The sequence below is a fragment of the Spermophilus citellus genome (genome assembly GCF_964194105.1).
Source record: "Spermophilus citellus genome assembly, chromosome: 2".
Classification (NCBI taxonomy): domain Eukaryota; kingdom Metazoa; phylum Chordata; class Mammalia; order Rodentia; family Sciuridae; genus Spermophilus; species Spermophilus citellus.
Window position 1 is genome coordinate 193280055 of NC_138183.1, and position 19623 is coordinate 193299677.

A 19623-nucleotide genomic window follows, 5' to 3' on the forward strand; every position below is an offset into this window, starting at 1 on the left:
TTTATACTTTAGCTTTTTTGTTTGGTTCAATGATCTGTCTTAAATTAATTTTTATATTTGATTTTTCCCCCAGATGGATACTCAGTTGTTTCAACAACATATGTTCAAGATATTTTTTCCCATTTCTAATTGGCTAGCTTTAATGCTTTTGTTGAGAATCAAAGGACTATGAGTCTGTTTCTGGGCCATTTACTTTGTTCCATCGATCTATTTGTTTATTCTAACGCTGGTACCACACACTTTTGATCAATGCAACTTTATTAAGTCTTGAAGTCAGGCAGCATAAGTTCTTCAAATTTATTCTCCAAAAGAGCTTAAACTAAGTTTGGCATGGTGATGCACATCTGTAATCCCAGCAGCTTGGGAGGGTAAAGCTGCTGGGATTACTAGTTAATATCACAAATTCAAAAGCCAGCCTCAGCAATTTAGCAAGATCCTGTCTCAAAATAAAATTTAAAAACAAGCAGGTTGCTGGGAATGTTGCTCAGCAGTTAAGTATCCCTGGGTTCAATCCCTGGTCCCCCCCCCCCCATAAGCTTAAATTAACTCAGCAACTTAGTAGATATTATTATTCTATTATTAGATAAGAGTGTCTACCTAATAGATATTTCTATATAGCATTGCATTATTAGGTATAAAGTTATAGACTCTGGAATTCAAAAAGAGTTCAACTTGGGGCTGGGGATGTGGCTCAAGCAGTAGCGCGCTCGCCTGGCATGCATGCGGCCTGGGTTCGATCCTCAGCACCACATACCAACAAAGATGTTGTGTCTGCCGAGAACTAAAAAATAAATATTAAAAACTCTCTCTCTCTCTCTCTCTCTCTCTCCTCTCTCACTCTCTCTTTAAAAAAAAATTTAAAAAATAATTAAAAAAAAAAGAGTTCAACTTTTTGTTTTATTTACTCAGTACTGTTTCCTCCCTGTCAGCATCACAAAAGGGGCTTGTAGCAGATATTTGTCATGTTTAAGTTTCTGCATCCAAATATCCTTATTTTGTTTCCTTTGCCTAGAATGCCATATCCTTATTTGCTAACTCTCATTTATTCTTCAGTTCCAAGCTAAGCAAACAAACAAACAAACAAACAAACAAAAAACATTTACATTTGCACAAAAAAGCATAAAATATTTAGGAATACATTTAAGACTTACAAGATCTCTGTTGGGGTTGTGGCTCAGTGGTAGAGTACTCACCTAGCACATGTGAGGCACTGGGTTTGATCCTCAGCACCACATAAAAATAAATAAATAAAGATATCGTGTCCATCTACAATAAAAACATATTTAGAAAAGACTTATAAGATCTTTACACTGAAAACTACATATTATTGCTAAGCAAAATTAGGAAAATCTTTTAAAAATAGATATACCATTTTCATGGACTAGAAAACTCAATATTTTTAAGATGTTAATTATCCCCAAATAGATCTAGAGATTTAACATGATCTAATCATAATCTCAATGGACTATTTTGAGTAGAAATTGTTCTAAAATTTATATGGAAATGCAAAGGACCCAGAAAATACAAATATTATTGAAAAATAATGACCAGAGTGGGGAATTTTGGCTACCTGACTTCAAGACTTACCAATTTTAGCTAAGCCTTCCTCTCAGTTGCCTACCTTAGTCCTTAGAGTCTGAATTTAGTGCCTCTCCTCTGCAGTTCCATAGTGTTATGAAATACTGTCAGCAAAGCAGTTATCACAGTGTATTTCAATGATGTATTATTTGTCTGTTACCCAAGACTTCTTAAGGGCAAGGAATGGGCTTGTTTATCCTGTTTACTACTGAGTCCAGAATACATGAAATGGTACCTATACACTATAGAAATAACGTTAATTGCATGAAGTTGAATTTAAAATAAATTATGCAAAAGAGTTAATATTTTAAAACAAAGCTCCATCTTCTGCCTAAGAGCTTTTTATTCAGGTATCCAGGACTAGTTTATTGGACTTGGTTTTAAAAGATAATAATATTACTGTCACAGAGAGAAAAAGATTAAGATCACAGTTTGATTCCCTAAGAAACTGGTTCAAACTCTTGGAAATCAAACATCTTAAACATTATAGAAAATTGCCCAGTAATTGTACTCTCAAGAATTTAGATGTATGGATTAATGTAAAAGGCAAAAATAACTTTATGCACAAAGATATTCATTGTTGTTGTTATTCCAGAGAAAAATGGAAACAACCTGAGAGTCCTTCAAATGAGGATCATTTAAAAATACCTTAGTAGATTAACTTGACATATTTTACAGCTACTAGATGATTAACAAAGCTCAATAACATTTTTAACCTTCTTTTAAGTTACAGAGGGGAAATGACAGAACAGTAAGAAATTACCAGGGCAAAGGTGAAGGGAAAATGTTATCCCAGAGAGGTAGTTATACAAAATGTGGCTTTTGCCCTGAAAGCATTTACCAATCCTGAAAATTCTGAACTTTAATTTTGAAACTCCAGTAGGCCAATGAGACAGAAAATAAAGTCCCACGGTTAAACAAAGTTGACAATCTAACAAGAAAAGTCTTCTCACAATATGTTGGGATCCCAAAGAACTACCACTCAGAGTAGATAACCTAAAAGAGGAATATCTTACCTGAAATTACAGCTGACATAGAGTCATCAGAGCTCAAGAGAATTTCAAACCTTAAAATAGGCAAACTACCAGGCACTCGTGAAATCCTCTCTAGAGAAATAAAGTTTCATTGCAAGTCTAAGTTTATTCCCACAAATGATTTTTCAAATATAATGTCCAATACACAAGGCTCACAAGGAAACTAGATTCTATAAGCAGAATCTAACAAAAGCAAGAGACAAGAAAGAACTGACCCATAAAAATTTTAGACGTTGGAGGCTGTGGTTGTGGTAGAGCGCTCGCCTGGCTTGGGTGAGACACTGGGTTTGATCCTCAGCATCACATAAAAATTAAGGCATTGTGTCCATTTACAACTAAAAAAATTTTTAAAAAAATTTTAGACATTGGATAATTATTATGCTGACCATAGAAATAAAAGGTAAAAACCAAGTTTGAAGAATTCTGTAGAAAATAAAAAATAATGAAAAGTACTATAGGAAATTTTCAAAAGAATTAAAAAGAATTTTATAAATAAAAATGCAATAACTAAAATTAAAAATCCAAAGGTGGAACTGCTGGCTTGGTAACTACATCAAGGTGCTAGGAGGGTGGTGTGTCCTGGGAAGCCTCAGAATCACCATGTCATATGCTCCTACATAATATGTCCTATGTTTTCTTCCATTTGGCTGTTTTAGAGATTGATAAGAAGGTCCCCTAAAGACAGAGGTAGAGATGAGTTATGCAGCCATGATCTAAGAAATACTTGTAGCCACCAGAAGCTATAATAGGCCAGGAATTCTTCCAAAGAGTCTAGAGGGAGTTTGTCCCTACTGACATCTTGACTTTTGACTTCTCGTCTCCAGAATTCTGAGATAATAAATTTCTGTTGTCTTAAAAACAATCCCAAATGTCAGATATCTGCTCTGAAGAGATGTCTTTCAGCCTTGGCAGTACATTGGAAATACATGGGAGAACTTAAAATAGACAAAAACTATTAGTGTTGCTCCCACTCAAATCAGAATGGCAGGGGTGAAGCCCAGGGGTTGGTTTCTTTAAAAGATGTGCATCCACAGTTAGAGATGGGAAAACTGTAGCCCATGGAACAAATATGGCCTTCTACTTGCTTTTTCAAATAGTTTCATTGTAATACATATACATGCACACATACAAAACCAAAAGGTCAGTGTAGTGGATTAGATACTGTTGGAAGGAGAATTAGTAAACTGAAGGAAAAGAAACAATAATGATTAGAGTGTCAAGTAATTAAAAAATAATTTTAAAACTTTGAAAGCAATAAAGGAAATTAGTGAGACCAAAAGTTTGTTCTTTAAAAAGATCAACAAAATTGACAAACCTTGCTGGGTTAGCCACTGTAATCCCAGTGGCTCAGGAGGCTGAAACAGGAGGATCTCAAGTTCAAAGCCAACCTCAGCCTCAGCAATAGTGAGATACTAAGCAACTCAGTGAGACCCTGTCTCTAAATAAAATACAAAATAGGGCTGGGGTTGTGGCTCAGTGGTTGAGTGCCCCTGAGTTCAATCCATGGTATCCCCCCAGTCCACCCCAAATTGATAAACCTTTCACTAAACTAACAGGGAGAGAGAGAAGACCCAAATTATTATGAACCAAAATGAGAGAGGAGCCATTATAACTAATCTTATAGAAACAAAAACGATTATAAAGTAATAATATAAATAATTGTTTATTAACAAATTAGATAAGTTGGATAAAATGGATAAATTCTTACAAAGACACAAACTGAAATTGTCTCATGAAGAGGCAAATGAATATGGATATAGCATATGAAAAGAGTGAATTAATATTCCGAAACTTATCACAAAGAAAAGTGCAGTCCCAGATGGCTTCACCAATTAATTGTACCAAATATTTAATGAAGAATTAATGTCATTTTTTTAGTGCTCCTGGGAATTGAACCCAGGGTGCTTTACCACTGAACCATATCCCCCAGACTTTTTTTTCTTTTAATATTTATTCTTTAGTTTTAGGTGGACTCAATATCTTTATTTTACATTTATGTGGTGCTGAGAATTGAACCCAGTGCCTCATGCATGCTAGGCAAGCGCGCTACCACTGAGCCACAATCCCAGCCCCTTCCTAGACTTTTTAAAAATTTAAGATAGGGTCTTGCTAAATTGCCAAGGCTAGCCTCAAACTTGTAATTCATATGCCTTAACTTCCTGAGTTGCTGGGATTTCAGGCATGCATCACCACCCAAAGCTAATGCCAATTCCTTTATAAGCTCTTCCCAAAATTAGAAGAGTAGAGAATACTTCTCAAGTCATTTTATGAGGGCAGTATTATTTTGAAACCAATACCTGAATATTTTATCACAAGAAAAGAAAACTCCAGAAAATATCTCTTATGAATCCTCACAAAAACTAGCACATGAATCAACAAAACTAGTAAACTAAATCCAGGAAACACATAAAACAATGATATGTCATGACCAAATAGGATGCAAATTTGGTTTAAGTTCCAAAAATTAATTTTCATATCAATATAATAAATAAAAATCATATGATCAACTCAATAGATGTAGAAAAGGTTTTAAAAAATATAACACTCTTAATGATAAAACCCTCAAAAAACTAGAAACAAAAGGGAACTTTATCAGTGTGATAAAGGACATCTACAAGAAACCCACAGTGAACATTGTACTTAATGGTGAAAGACTGGGTGCATTTCCCCCTAAGATCAGGAACAAAATAAAGAGGTCTACTGTTGCCACTCCTGTTTAACATTGTATTGTTGAAGGTTCTAGCTAAGGCAACTAAGGAAGAAAAAGAAGTCAAAGGCATTCAGATTGAAGAAGTAAAACTCTTTCTCTGGACAGGTGACACAATCTTACATATAAAAAAATTCCAAGGAGTGGGAGGCTGAGACAGGAGGATTGCAGGTTCAAGGCCAGCATCAGCAAATAAAGGAGACCCTAAGCAACTTAGTGAGATCCTGTCTCAAAATACTACTAATAAAAAAGGGCTGGGGATGTGGCTCAGTGGTTAAGCACCCCTGGGTTCAATCCCTGGTATCTAAATAAATAAATCCTAAGGAATCCACTAAAAAACTATTAGAGGTAATAAATGAGTTCCACAGGGTTGTAAGACATAAGGTCAATATATAAAAATCAATTTTATTTTCATACACTTGAACTATCTGAAAATAAAATCAACAAAAATCCAATTTGCAGCTTAGGGCATAAAAAGGAATAAAATAGTAATAAATTTAACAAAATAAAGTGCAAAACTATACTGTGAAACCCACCAAACTTTTTAAATATATTAAAGAAGATGTATTATTAGAAAAACATCCATGTTCATACACCAGAAGAATTAACATTGTTAAGATGTTGATGAATCCCAATCTGATCTATAGATTCAATGCAATCCAATCAAAATCCCAGATGACTTCTTTGTAGAATCTGACTAGCTGACTGTAAAATTTATATAGAATTATTTAAACAATCTTGAAAAAGAAGGACTCATACTTCCATATTTTAAAATTTACCCCAAAACAACAGTAATCCAGACCCTGTGGTACTAGCACAAGTATGGACATATAGACCAATGAATAGTACTTAGAGTCCAGAAAGAAAGGCTTATGTTTATGGTCAACTGACTCCCAACAAGTATGCCAAGCCCATACAATGGTGGAAAGAATAATCTTTTCAACAAAAGATTTTGGGGCAACTGGATAGTTGTGTTCTAAAAGAATAAAGTTAGACCCCTTCCTCATACTATATACAAAAATGAACATAAAATGAAGCAAGGTCAGAAATGTAAACTAAAAAATTTAAAACTCTTAGCAGAAAACACAAGGTAAATTTTCATGACCTTGGATTTGGTAAAGCACTATTTGATATGACACCAAAGGACAAGCAACAAAAGAAAACAGGTAAATTGGATTTCATCCAAAACTAAAAACTTCTGTGCTTCAAAAGACAATATCAATGGGGCTGGGATTGTGATTCAGCTGTAGAGTGCTCCCCTAGCACGTGGGAGGCCCTGGGTTCGATCCTCAGCACCACATAAAAATAAAGATGTTGTGTCCACCGAAAACTAAAAAATAAATATTTAAAAAAATTCTCTCTCTAAAATAAATAAATAAATAAATAAAGACATTGTGTCCAGTTATAACCAAAAAATAAATATTAAAAAAGACACTATAAAAATATGAAAAAAATGTAGAATGAGAGAAAATATTTGCAAGTCATATGTCTGATTTGTATCAGCTCTCACCTTTATATCCAAAAACATAAGAAAACTTGCAACTCCATAATAAAAGGACAAAGAATTTGAACAGATACTTCTCTCTAAGATATACAAATGGCCAATAAGCACATAAAAAGAGTCTCACCATTACCAGGGATGGTGGTGCATGCCTGTAAGCAGCTCGGTAGGCTAAGACAAGTTCAAAGCCAGCCCCAGCAACTTAGCAAGGCCCTAAGCAATTTAGTGGGACCCTGTCTCAAAATAAAAAGTGAAAAGGTAAAAAGGGCTGGGGATGTGTCTCAGTATGTAATCATCCCTGGGTTCAATCTTTTTTTTTTTTTTTTTAAAGAGAGAGAGAGAGAGAGAGAGAGAGAGAGAGAGAGAGAAATTTTTTAATATTTATTTTTTAGTTTTCGACGGACACAACATCTTTGTTTGTATGTGGTGCTGAGGATGGAACCTGGCAGCACGCATGCCAGGCGAGCACGCTACCGCTTGAGCCACATCCTCATCCCCTAGGGTTCAATCTTTAGTACAAAAAAAAAAAAAAAAAAAAAAAAGATTCTCAGCAGCATTAGTCAATAGGACTTCCACAAATGAGTTACCATATGATCCACAAAGTCGAATACTTCAGAGAAATGAAAACGTATTTCACACAAAATTTTTTTCATGAATCTTTGTAGTAACATTATTCATAATAGCCAAATGGCAGAAATTACCAAAGATGCATCAACAGATGAATCAACATTTGGTATATCCATCCATTGGAATGTTATTCAGCAGTTTAAAAAAAAAAAAGAATGACGTACTAATACATGCTACAATAGAGATGAACCTTGCAAACATTATGCTACTTAAAAGAATCCTGTCACAAATACCATATATTATATAATTCCATTCCGATGTTTAGAAAAGGCAAACTACAGAGAAAGAAAGATTAGAGGCTGCTTAGTCACAGAGGTGGAGAAATTCACATGAAGCTAATAGCTAAAGGCAGTTTTCTTTTTAAGGTGATGACAATGTTTTAAAATTGACTATAATAACGTTTATTCATACCTGTGGATATAATACAAACCCAATAAATTGTACACTTTATTTTTTAATAGTTTTTGTAGTTGTAGTTGGACATAGTACCTTTATTTTATTTATTTATTTTTATGTGGTGCCAAGGCTTGAACCCAGTGCTGGGCACGTGTTAGGTGAGTGCTCTACCACTGAGCCACAACCCCAGCCCTGAATTGTACACTTTAAATAGATTATATGATACATGATTTATTGCCGCAGTCTTGGCTGGGCACAGAATCACGAGCCATTCAAGCAGGAACAAAACTTTATTTTGAAAAAGCCGCCAATACTCTGTAGGCGCTGGCAAGCCAAACCCGGTCCTCCCACGCGGGCCTCCACCGGAACCCCGTCCCCCTGAACCGGGGGTCCCCCGGACCTCCCCCGGAATTCCCTCCTACTATCCTTCCCCAACCAATGGGAACTCTCCATGAGTCCCGTAACATGAATCCGGTAGCAGGCCAAGGTGAACAGCGGGAGTCCAATTTCCATATGAATGTAAATCTTAACATAATCATCTCAGTGCTAGCTGGCGTCACTTTACAACCAAAGGTGCCATACATCGTATATTTGCTTGTGGCTCCTAGCAATTTATGTAAGTAAAGCTACTGAAAATGTAATGAGATACTCACTCTTGGGTAACAACTCTGTACTGCAAACCTGAGAGTAAATGTCTGTTTGCATTTTGCACCTGGGTTCTTCATTTTACTGTAATCATGGTTGTGTTCTGTATCCATTCTTCCTTACACAAAGGTAACTACCTTTTTATTTGTTGATGTATCTCCTTGCCTAAGAGGAGGTTATTTGTATTAGGGCTAAAAGTTGAGTTGCTTCAAGGTACTTCCTTTTCTGACACTCTCTTTCTCTTTTTAAATAAAGAACTCACTAATGTTTATGACAAATATCTTTGTGAGCAACAAGAAAATACTTTTTTAAAAGAGAAATCACAGAGTAGAATGATAAATTTCTTCACGATTTAGTCTTAAAATAGGAAGATGATATAGTCCTTGAGTTCTTCTTGGTGGCAGCCCTTCAAGGAATTGGCAGGATTTGAGAGGGGATGCCTGTATGGTAAACCTAGACAGAGGCTTTCAGATTCAGAGCCTCAATCAAGTTTCCTGGTGATTGCTTACGAATATTATGTAAGGAGAAAGCTGTCAGATTTGCAGTGTCAGTGACCAGTATGGCCCTAGACAATGCAGATGTTAGCAGGAAACTTGATGAGCTAGGGCTGTACACTCTTGGTGTTTCCCCCTGTACCATATAAAGCTGGAAGAACCTTAAATAAAAATTTAATCTCTTGCTACCCTCACAGAATGAGGGCATCAAGTCTTAGAATTCAATTTTTAAAAACAATCAAGAAATGCATAATTGAGGTTTTTCTTTTATACTTTTTTATTAGAAAATAATTTTAAGGTTAGAAAAAAGAAAAAGATACAAAAACTACCTATATACTATACCCAGGTTCACCTATTGCTAACATTTCTCCCTATTTGCTTTATCATTTACTACTCATGTAATTCTATTATATAATAAATATTTATATATAAAAATATAAATCCATATATATATATATATATATATATATATATATGACATGTGATATTATTTTTCTGAACCATGAAGGGGTGAGTCCAAAATATTAAGTCCATTACATGTTTTTGGATCATATATATCAACATATGATGTATTAATACCATGCTATAGTTTGGGTCTTAAATGTTTCTCCAAATGGGTGCCTATACTTGAAATATTGATCCTCACCCTGTCACACTATTGGGAGGTGGTGGAATCCTTTTGAAATGGTAAAAGGAAGTTAGGTCATTGGAGATGTACCCTTGAAGGGGATCTTGTAAAAATGTAGATTCTGATTCAGTAGAACTGGTTTAAAGTCTGAAATGCTGTATTTTGTAATAAACTTCCAGAGGATGCCAATACATTGGTCACACTTTGAGCTGCAAGATTATGGCCACCTCACAGTCCATAGATAATTTTATATAGGTACTTAAGCCCTGGTTTCTTCCTATCTCTCTTATTTCCAGGCCACCATTCTCAGAAGCTTGCTTTACCAGTGCTTCCTGCCCTGATATGCTGCCTCATCATAGGCCCCAAAATAATGGGGCCAACCAACCATAGACTGAAGCCTCTGAAACTATGAATCAAAATAAGTCTTTCCTCTTATAAAGTTTTTTTCTATCTGAGGTATTTTGTCAGAGTAACACAACGCTAACACAATATATAATATCATAAATATATATGATAATGTTATATGTATTACATACTTATTAATTATACAATCATGCATTATATAACAATGTTTGAATCAAAGGTAGATTGCACATATGATGGTAGTCCCTTAAGATTTCATCACACAGTGATGTTGTAGCCTTTGATTTTCACACAATGATGATATTGCCTAACAATGCATTCTTCAGAAGATATTTCTGTTCTGAGAACCAAGAGGAATATTCTCTTTCATAACCATAGTTAGGGTTGACAGACTTAGGAAATAAAAATACATGATGCCAAAGGCAAATTCCAACAGAAAAGAAAGTTTCTGAACTTTTCCAGATTAGAGAAACTACTATACTCTCCCTTCTGGAAACACTTTGACATTGTTCCTAGATTTGATGAGTTTTGGGTTACCCATCAATGGCCTGGGTTACTTATCAATGCCTAAGCAGTAAGTTTAATCTGCTGGACAAGATTTCTGGTAACCAGTTAATGTCTGTTTTATCTTACTGATAAAAGTGAAGGTTAGCTGACTCTGGTATCAAATTAAAGCTTGTATTTCTCCTATTTTCTACATCTGCCCCACGTGATTCCATTTCTTAAATATTCTGTTGATCTGGTTGTATATTGCAGGATTGAATAAGAATTGTCTTATAAAAACTACTACTTCTAAAATTTAAATATAAATCATCATTGGATCTTGTAAAATTGTAAACTCTGATTCAGTAGAACTGGTTTAAGGTCTGAAATTCTGTATTTCTTAATAAACTCCCAGAAGATACCAATACACTGGCCCTATCATTGCACTTTGAGCAGCAAGATTATGGCCACCTCATAATCAATAGATATTTTTATATAGGCACTTAGGCCCTATCCAAATACATTGAATCAGAATCTGTTGGGGCATTATCCATGAATATACAGTACATTTTAAACAATCTCCTAGGGAGATTTGAGAGATACTGGTCTTTGCATTTGAAATGCCCTCTGCCTTTTCCCTTGACTTGTTTATTTTCTGTTCCTGAAAGCTGAGTGCAATTTGATGCTTTTACTGGTCACCTCAAACTTAAATTACCAGTTGTTTGCAACAACTATTTGCTATTTATCATTAGCTATACTTTCTTGCATATATCCTATCTCTCTAGACAGATTTTACTTCTTGAAATAAACAATTATACACATTCTTGTAGCCTCAGATCCTAGCATACTTCTTAGTATTGAGTAAATTTTTAATATTTGTCATGGACAATAATCATGATGATGATGGAAGATCAATTTCTTTCCCAGACACATGGTTGTTTTCCAGGCTCTGTGTGATTAAAAGAACCTGCTGAGTCCATAAAAGAAACATTCAATTGCTTAGCAAAACTCCAACTCCCAACTATGGCACAACATTTTTTAGGAACTGGTACCACAATCCTTTTTGTGCTTTGGTAGTTTGGATTTTATTATGGTAAACAGAAGTTTAAAGGAAAGGAAGTAATGCTTTGAATTTATTTTGTCTTTCATCTGAGAACCTCAAAACATTCTAAAACCACTTATTATGTTTCTTTGCAGCAGTGCTGTAAATATTATTATACTCTCCTTAAAAAAGCTGACTATGGAGAGTTGTAATATACTTGATCAAAATCATAGCTTTTGTAAGAAGGCCACACCAAGAAACTCGGGAGCAGCTGGGCTGAACTTGACAGGTAACACAGCATTTTCTCAAGTTATATGACTTGACAAATGCACATTCAAGACCTCAAGTTATATGACTTGACAGGTGCACATTCCGTTGAAGATGAGAGGAAATCAAAGATTATTTCCATTCTGGAGAACAAATCCCCCCCCCCATTCCCAGTGCCATTGCCCTGTGTTACCATGACTTATACATTCTTACATTGCGGTTAACATCTTCCTTATCTATTTCCCAGTCATTTTCCCGCTTAACAACGTCCTTATCTATTTTGCAGTCATCTTGTTCTCCCCATCTCCGAGCCCATTGGGGCAGCTGAATAAAACACTGCTTCTTAGAAAATTCCTTTCACCTCTCAGTTTCCTCTTTGTGTGTACACGGGGATGGATCACGCCCACCTACCTCACAGGATGGCTGGAGGGGCTGAACGCGCCTCGATAAATGGATAAATGGACACTCGTTGCTGCCTTACTATGCCACTCCTTGTTTAACTTAACGCCACAAACCATAACAGGCACAGGGCATGTTGACAGGGCACAGACTGGAGGCAGAGTTTTTTCCTCTGCGGAAAGGGAGCGCGCGGGCTCCTGCGAGCTGTCTGGCGGTCTTCGCAGAGCGCCGTAAAGGAAAAAACTACCTCTCCCGTGAGGCCGCGCGGGGCAGCCCGCGCCGCCCCACCAGGCGCGTACCCCAGACAAACCTGGAAGCGGGTGTTGGGGGGGACACCAGAAAGAAATCGCTGATGCGGGCTACTTCGGGGGGGGGGGCGCTTGACAGCACATAGAACAAAGGAAACGCATAGGACTGTGGGGATGGTAGCGAGGATAAGACTCCTGGCGAAAGGCAAGTTTTAAAATAGAGCTGTGCACCCTTTCCTCGCTACCCCAGCGGACCGTAAATTCGCGCGGCAGCGGAGAAGTCGAGGACGCGCTGCGGGGCTCGCGCCTCTGCCTCGGGGACTCAAATCTGCGGGAGCGGGAAGGGGCGGGGCGGACGGCGCGGGGGCGGGGCCTGAGGCGGCGAGGGCGGCGGCGGCGGCGGCGGCGGCGGCTGCGGCCACGACCCAGACATCTGGGACTGTTGTTGTTTTCTCGGCGCACGCCCGCCTCAGTCAGATCACCCAGAGACCCGGACCTGGTCCGCCGGGGCGCGGGCGGCGGTATCCGCCCTCTCTCTCGGTTCTCTAGAGCTACGACAGGAGGTGGCACTAACACGCTGCAGCTGGTCTCCGATGCCCTTCAGTGAGGAGGGGGAGTCCGGACCCTGGTGAGCACATCCAGGTTCCCAGTTGGGTGTCTTGGCCGGCCGCTCAGGCCCGGATATCCACGTCTCGCTGACATGGCTGAAAACGCAGAGGGAGACCTGAACTCCAACCTGCTCCACGCCCCCTACCGCACCGGCGACCCTCAGCTAGACACGGCTATCGCGCAGTGGCTTCGTTGGGACAAGGTAGGTACCTGCTCAACCGTCATCCAACCCCTCTTCCTGCACACCCTCCCACGCACAGTCCGCCCTTTCCAGTGCCATCCAGGGCTCCACAGGCTTCCGAGGAGATGGCCCGGGGAGCCGGGCGTTGCCACCCACTTAAGCTTGGGCTGCCTTCCTCGGGTGGTCTGGGCTGGTCGGAGGCATCCTCAGTCGCTTCCTTTTGCGGTGCGCTAAATTGCAAACCCCTCGTTCTCCTCCCTTCAGTGCGTGTCATCTCTCATTCTCAAAAATAATCATCATCGTAAGTTATATCCTTCACAGAGCTATTTCTTTCCTCGTTTCTCTCTTAACTTCCTTCTCTGCAAACCTGCAAGTGGTTTCACGCATCCCTGGAGGTTTCCAACCTCTCTCCGCTTTAGTGCTGGTCTAGTGTGTTTCCATCTTCTGTCACTAGGTAGTCGCTGGTCTTTATACACTCCCTTGTATTCTATCATATCACCTTTTGCTCTTGGGGAAAGAAAAGATTCTCTTAACTCTTATTTCTTTCCCTTGCTGGCCTTTGTTTTCTGGAAGTATCCTTTTCAAAATATGGTGTTTTCTAGGTTTCATATGACATTCCTGATATGAAATTGTTTTTGGTTTACCCCCTCCTCTGCTCTCCCCCTCTTCTTGTACAGGCATATGGAATGGATTCATGAACGCAGAAATAAAAAATACAGCTGTCTCACTTGTAATAGAAGCTATTGGAGACTGTAAGGGAGGATGATAAATCAAGCTTTTGCTTTGTCAGGTGCATAAAAAAATACATTTGTTGAAGCAGAGAAGGCAACACATTTAAAATTGAATTAATAATACTGAATTAGGGGATTTGCATGGCAGTATGGGAAATCATGTTGTACAAAAGAATTTCTAAAGGACAAGATTTCTGAAAAAAGTTTATTTTTACTTTGTTCAATCATTCTTTCAGTAAAAACAAACAAACAAACAAACAAAACCCCTGAGCATTTGAATCATCAAATCATCAAATTCAAGTTCTAGGTCCTATTAGGGCCAAGAAATACTAGTGGTGAGGAATATAGAAAAGCTTCCTGTCTTCAATAAGCTGTCAGCAGATAGGGATAACCAGCAGATAAGCTATTATGATGAGGTATTGGGCATTAAGTGGTCATGTGCATCTTGGCCATTCTGATTTTTCTGGAGTCTAAACCAGTGCTTCTCAAATGTAAATTGCTTATAGATCATCTTCAAGGTCTTTAAATGCAGGTTCTGATTCAGAGATCAGGGGTGGAGTCTGTGAGGCTGCCTCAGAGTGAGCCTCCAGGTAATACCAGTGATGCTGATTTGTGGACCACATTTGGAGTAGCAAGGCTTTGTCTTTTGGTACCTATTTTGACTATATTTTCCCTAATCAATGTCCTGATTAATTTTTAAAAGACTGGTTGAATGATTAACATTCATTAATTGCCCATGCTATGCCTAGATACTGTGGAGATATGTTGAAATATTTAAAAACTATAAAGCGTACATAATAACACAAGACTAGAATAATTTTGGTGGCAATTAAATGGTTTATAGATATCTAGTTTTCATAGAAATTCAAAAGTGGGAGTGATCTGTGGATTGGGATGGTCAAGGATACTTTATGAGAAGATAGAATACATATAAAAAGAACAAGGAATGCTTCCATTGAAAGTGGAATAGAAAGTCTTAATTTATTTGAAAGTGCCCTCTACATAAAAGGAACTGACTGAAAACCTATAGGAGATAGAAAGATTAGACAGACATGAATCAGACCTTCAGAGAATATAGAAGGAAAGATGAAACAAAGGCTAACAAATATAATGCAGGGAGCAAATAATAATTGCCCTTAGCAAGAATAGATTTAAATACTTTTATTAATTATTTAATAGAAATAATAAATATCTTCATGATTCATTTTTTTAATTTAAAATTTTTATAAATGTTATGTGTTCACAAAATGGGAAAAAATTACAACAAACACAAACATATATTTTTAGATATGGTACCTCCCATCACTTGGAAGCTATGGTAAAACCAAATGATAAACCAAATGATTCGTGATCCTGAAGAATCCAACCACATTATTATCTTTTTTTTAAGAGAGAGAGAGAGAAAGAGAGAGAATTTTTTAATATTTTATTTTATTTTTTTTAGTTTTCGGCCGACACAACATCTTTGTTTGTATGTGGTGCTGAGGATCGAACCCGGGCCTCACGCATGCCAGGCAAGCGCGATACCACTTGAGCCACATCCCCAGCCCAATATCTTTTGTTTTTTGAAACACCAAATTATTTTTGAAAAACTGCTGTGAATGAGATAGGAGGCCTCTTAACTTATTTATATTCATATGAAATAATTCTTAAGAGTATCCATATAGTATTAGAAGGCCCTTCATTTATCATTATATGTGTGATCATGATTCCTTTTTTAATGGAGAAAATATTTTAATTGGGAAACAAAAATGTATATACTGTAGATGGATATTGTAAGTAAGCTAGGTTAAGTCCCAGAGCACTGAAATTTAGAGGACAGAAATGTAAAATAATAAATCAGATTTTTAACATTTATTCCATTAATTGTTGATAGCACACATAGTCTTTTAATATAGGGAAAATGAATTTAACTTAAACCTGATTAATACCTATTTTGTTAAAAAAGGAACCTACCAAATAGTGCTGATTGTTAATGACTATAATGGTATGTGATAAGTTATAAACTGATCTGAGGGCAATTTGCTATTTGCTTTGGCCACCCAAATTACTAATTTTAGCCTTGGTGGTACTTTAAAATATCTTCACGAAAGAAAGTTACTTGTGTTGAGCTTTCAGAATTAGTTAAGATTTAGACTTGTTAAGGTAGAGAGGACTATGACAAGCAGAGATTGGAACTTTAATGTGCGTAGTTAGCACATTTGTTTCTGTTATAGCTCAGGGTACATAGATTTTTGGAAGAGTGTGAAGAACAGATCATAGCAGGGCTTTAGTATGTGTTTAGTGGCTTTGAACAAATAAAGTGTATGTAAGTTTTAAAAATAGTGCAAAAAGACAGGGTTTATTGGGGGCAATGTAGGGTTTCCCATGTAGTTCTCATGGGGTAACTTTTTGTTGGTACATTTACCAGTCTAAGGTCTTACCTCCCAGTTTCTAGGCCTTCAGTCCAATATGTTAAGCATACGCTGTCTCAGTATGGACTCATCATACTCAAAGTCACAGAAACTAATGTTCTATTTAAGAATGCCTTTTTATTAATTTATGGTACGGATCTAATAGCTAAGTGGATTTGTTTCTAGCTAGGGCATTTTATAGATCCAAAGGGAAGTAAAAGAAAAAAGAAGGTTTTTGGTGATTATGAAATCAAATCACAGGAGGTCAGATATATGATGTAAAAATTTAACAGCATCAGCCTATATCAAGTAAATGCATCCATCTTCATGATGGGACAACCCTACCACTAGAACCCAATAAGTCCATGGATCAAGGTGTTCTTCCTCCAGGCAGTGCACAGATAACTCTTCCACCAGAGTACTCTCTCTCTCTCTTGTATTCTAGGGCTAAAGCTTCTATCTCCTCCCCACTTCTTTCTTCAGTGCTTTCATGTATTGTCAAATTACAGACATGCCATGCTTACCTAGAAACCAGGTTTTCTTTAACATAATAACTCTCCTGTTTCTGATCCATCATGAATTTTAACTAATAGTGGTTTTATATGCTATATATTAAGCACTGTCAAAGCTTGGGTGGGTAAATGGGTAGGGATTGGGACTAAGACAACACTGGGCAGAGCTGCTTATCCAGCTGTAGTAGCAACAACAAAGGTGTTGAACTTCCTATATATTGACAACCATGTGGAGGCAGAAACTGACTGTTGAATTTTAAGAAATAGTGAATAGAGTACTGGTCTGAAGAAAGTAGGTCTGCATTGAGAAAGAGTTGACTTCACAGTTGAAGGTTAAGCTTATCAAAAGCTTGAAAATAAAAGACTTTGGTATAAGCCAATGATTTTCAAACATCTAACAATAGAAGGTTTTTCAACTAAACTGTAGCCCAAGTAAAAAGAGGATGAATTCCCTTTTAAATCATTATTGTGTGATGGAAAATAGACCCATGAAGCACCTCTGCAAAGTTGGTCTAGTCCAATTTTATTGTGTAGAGACCCAAGAAAGTTGTAGAAATCATCCTTTTGTGGAACCTGAACTGAATTTTCCACTATTCAATACAATTTTATAATACTAGTTTAATAGCCTTTTTGTTCACATTTTCTATACTTTACTCAATTTAGCACTCAATCAATGAAGAGTATAGAATACATATTGGCCTGATGAACTTTGGGAAATGTTTGTGCTTATTCTTAGAATTTACTTGTTTCAATCTTTGTACAGTGGTCTAAATCTCATTTGATACAGCAACCCTATATGGTAGGAATGTGGTAGTTATCCCCATTTTTACAAGTAAAGAAATAGGTTCAGAAAAGGAAAATGATTTACTCAAGAAGATATGACCTTTAAGTGGAAGATTTGGAACTAGAACCTGTCATGTGACTTTTTACTTTAGTCTTCTTATCACTGTAATAGATTTTATAAATTGAATATTCAATAAATGTTAGTGGTATCATAACCGAGTTTCAAGGACCTCATTAAATCATTTTATTGGCTTTTGTAAAGCTAGAGGATATAAGATACTGTAGAATAAACTGTTCTGGATTTTTTTTTATTGGTTGTTCAAAACATTACAAAGCTCTTGACATATCATATTTCATACATTAGATTCAAGTGGGTTATGAACTCCCATTTTTACCCCAAATACAGATTGAAGAATCACATCGGTTACACATCCACATTTTTACATAATGCCCTATTACTAACTGTTGTATTCTGCTACTTTTCCTATCCTCTACTATCCCCCCTCCCCTCCCCTCCCATCTTCTCTCTCTACCCCATCTACTGTAATTCATTTCTCTCCTTGTTTATTTTCCCATTTCCCTCACAGCCTCTTATATGTAATTTTGTATAACAATGAGGTCTCCCTCCATTTCCATGCAATTTCCCTTTTCTCTCCCTTTCCCTCCCACCTCCTGGATTTTGTTGTTGTTAAGAGCTGCTCAACAGTTGCTTTGGTCTCCTTGGCAACAATATTCTCCCTTTGTCCAAGAAATTTAGTACATATAAATGAGTGCTTAAATTTTTTTCTTTTTAGAATTAACATTAATTTTTATCTCCAAATTTCTTTTATTCTGCTCAATTTTCAACACTTTATTTTCAATTTATTTGTACTTATTTTGGATAAATACATACTTACAGTTTTTTAAAGATAGTACAGAAGGGATTATCATGGAAAGTAGAGCTCTTAATTGTCTCTTCTCTTCCTTAGTTTGCTCCTTAAATGCCATTTTAATGATTTTTTAGTTATTTTTGCAGTTACCATGAACAGACAAAATAATATGCCAGTGCCATTATTTCTTGATTTAAAAAAAAATTTAGATAGTATGTCAAATATATGCCTATACTATAAGAACATGGGAGCTCGCTCACACTATTCTCTGTGTCTCCTTCATTAGTTCACTTTACGTTGCTAAAATAATACCTGAGATTGGGTAATGCATAAAAAGAAGAGGTTTATTTAGCTCACCATTTTGGACGCAAAAAAAAACACAAGACCCGGTAGTGCCATTGTTTTGTCTCTAGGTAGGGCCTCATGGCTGATGGCCTCATAGTAGGAGCATAAGTAAGAGGGATCACATGGTAAGATAGAAAGCCAGAGACCTTCGAGGGGGCAGCCTTCATTTTTTTTTTTTTTTTTGTTTGTTTGTTTTTATTAACAACTCAAATGTGTGGGAACTCACTCCACAAAACTAGCATTTCCTTCCCAAGGCAGTGCCTATAGTGACCCAGTTACCCTTCACTAGGCCCCACCTCTTAAAGCTTCCAGAACCTCAACACCTCCACACTGAGGACCAACCCTTTAATACATGAACTGTTGGGGGACAAACCACATCCAAACTATAGCACTTCCTAAATTTTGGTAGTTATGCTATTAGTCTCTTACTTATTTCTTTGCAAGTTTAAGTAATAAAGAAGTCTGCAGGACAATAACTCATAAACACAGACCTTCCAATTGGCCATTCTGTTTTAGAGAATACTGGCAGAAAATATATTCTATGTACAAAAATAGAGAAAACCCATGTTGGCTTCCTGAAAAAGTCTGTGGATGTCAGTAACTAAGGAACAAGTTATATGAAGAGGGCTGGGGTTATGACTCAGTGGTAGAACACTTGCCTAGCATGTGTGAGATACTGAGTTCAATCCTCAGCACCACATAAAAATAAATAAATAAAATAAAGGCATTGTGTCCATTTACACCTAAAATAATTTTTTAAAAAAGCTATATGAAGAAAACAGTTTACA

At 36.9% G+C, this 19623-nt stretch overlaps 1 protein-coding gene across 2 annotated transcripts in view; it reads left to right on the forward strand.

Annotated features, from left to right (window-relative positions):
* Window positions 1–12475: 12475 nt before the first annotated feature.
* The window catches only part of PGM2L1 (phosphoglucomutase 2 like 1), a 77640-nt gene continuing 70492 nt past the window's right edge, over window positions 12476–19623 (forward strand). For both annotated transcript variants that reach the window (XM_081281633.1, XM_081281634.1), the window contains exon 1: window positions 12476–13223. In XM_081281633.1, the coding sequence (XP_081137759.1) occupies window positions 13113–13223 (111 nt within the window). In that variant the 5' untranslated portion in view covers window positions 12476–13112. The remainder of the gene's footprint in view (window positions 13224–19623) is intronic.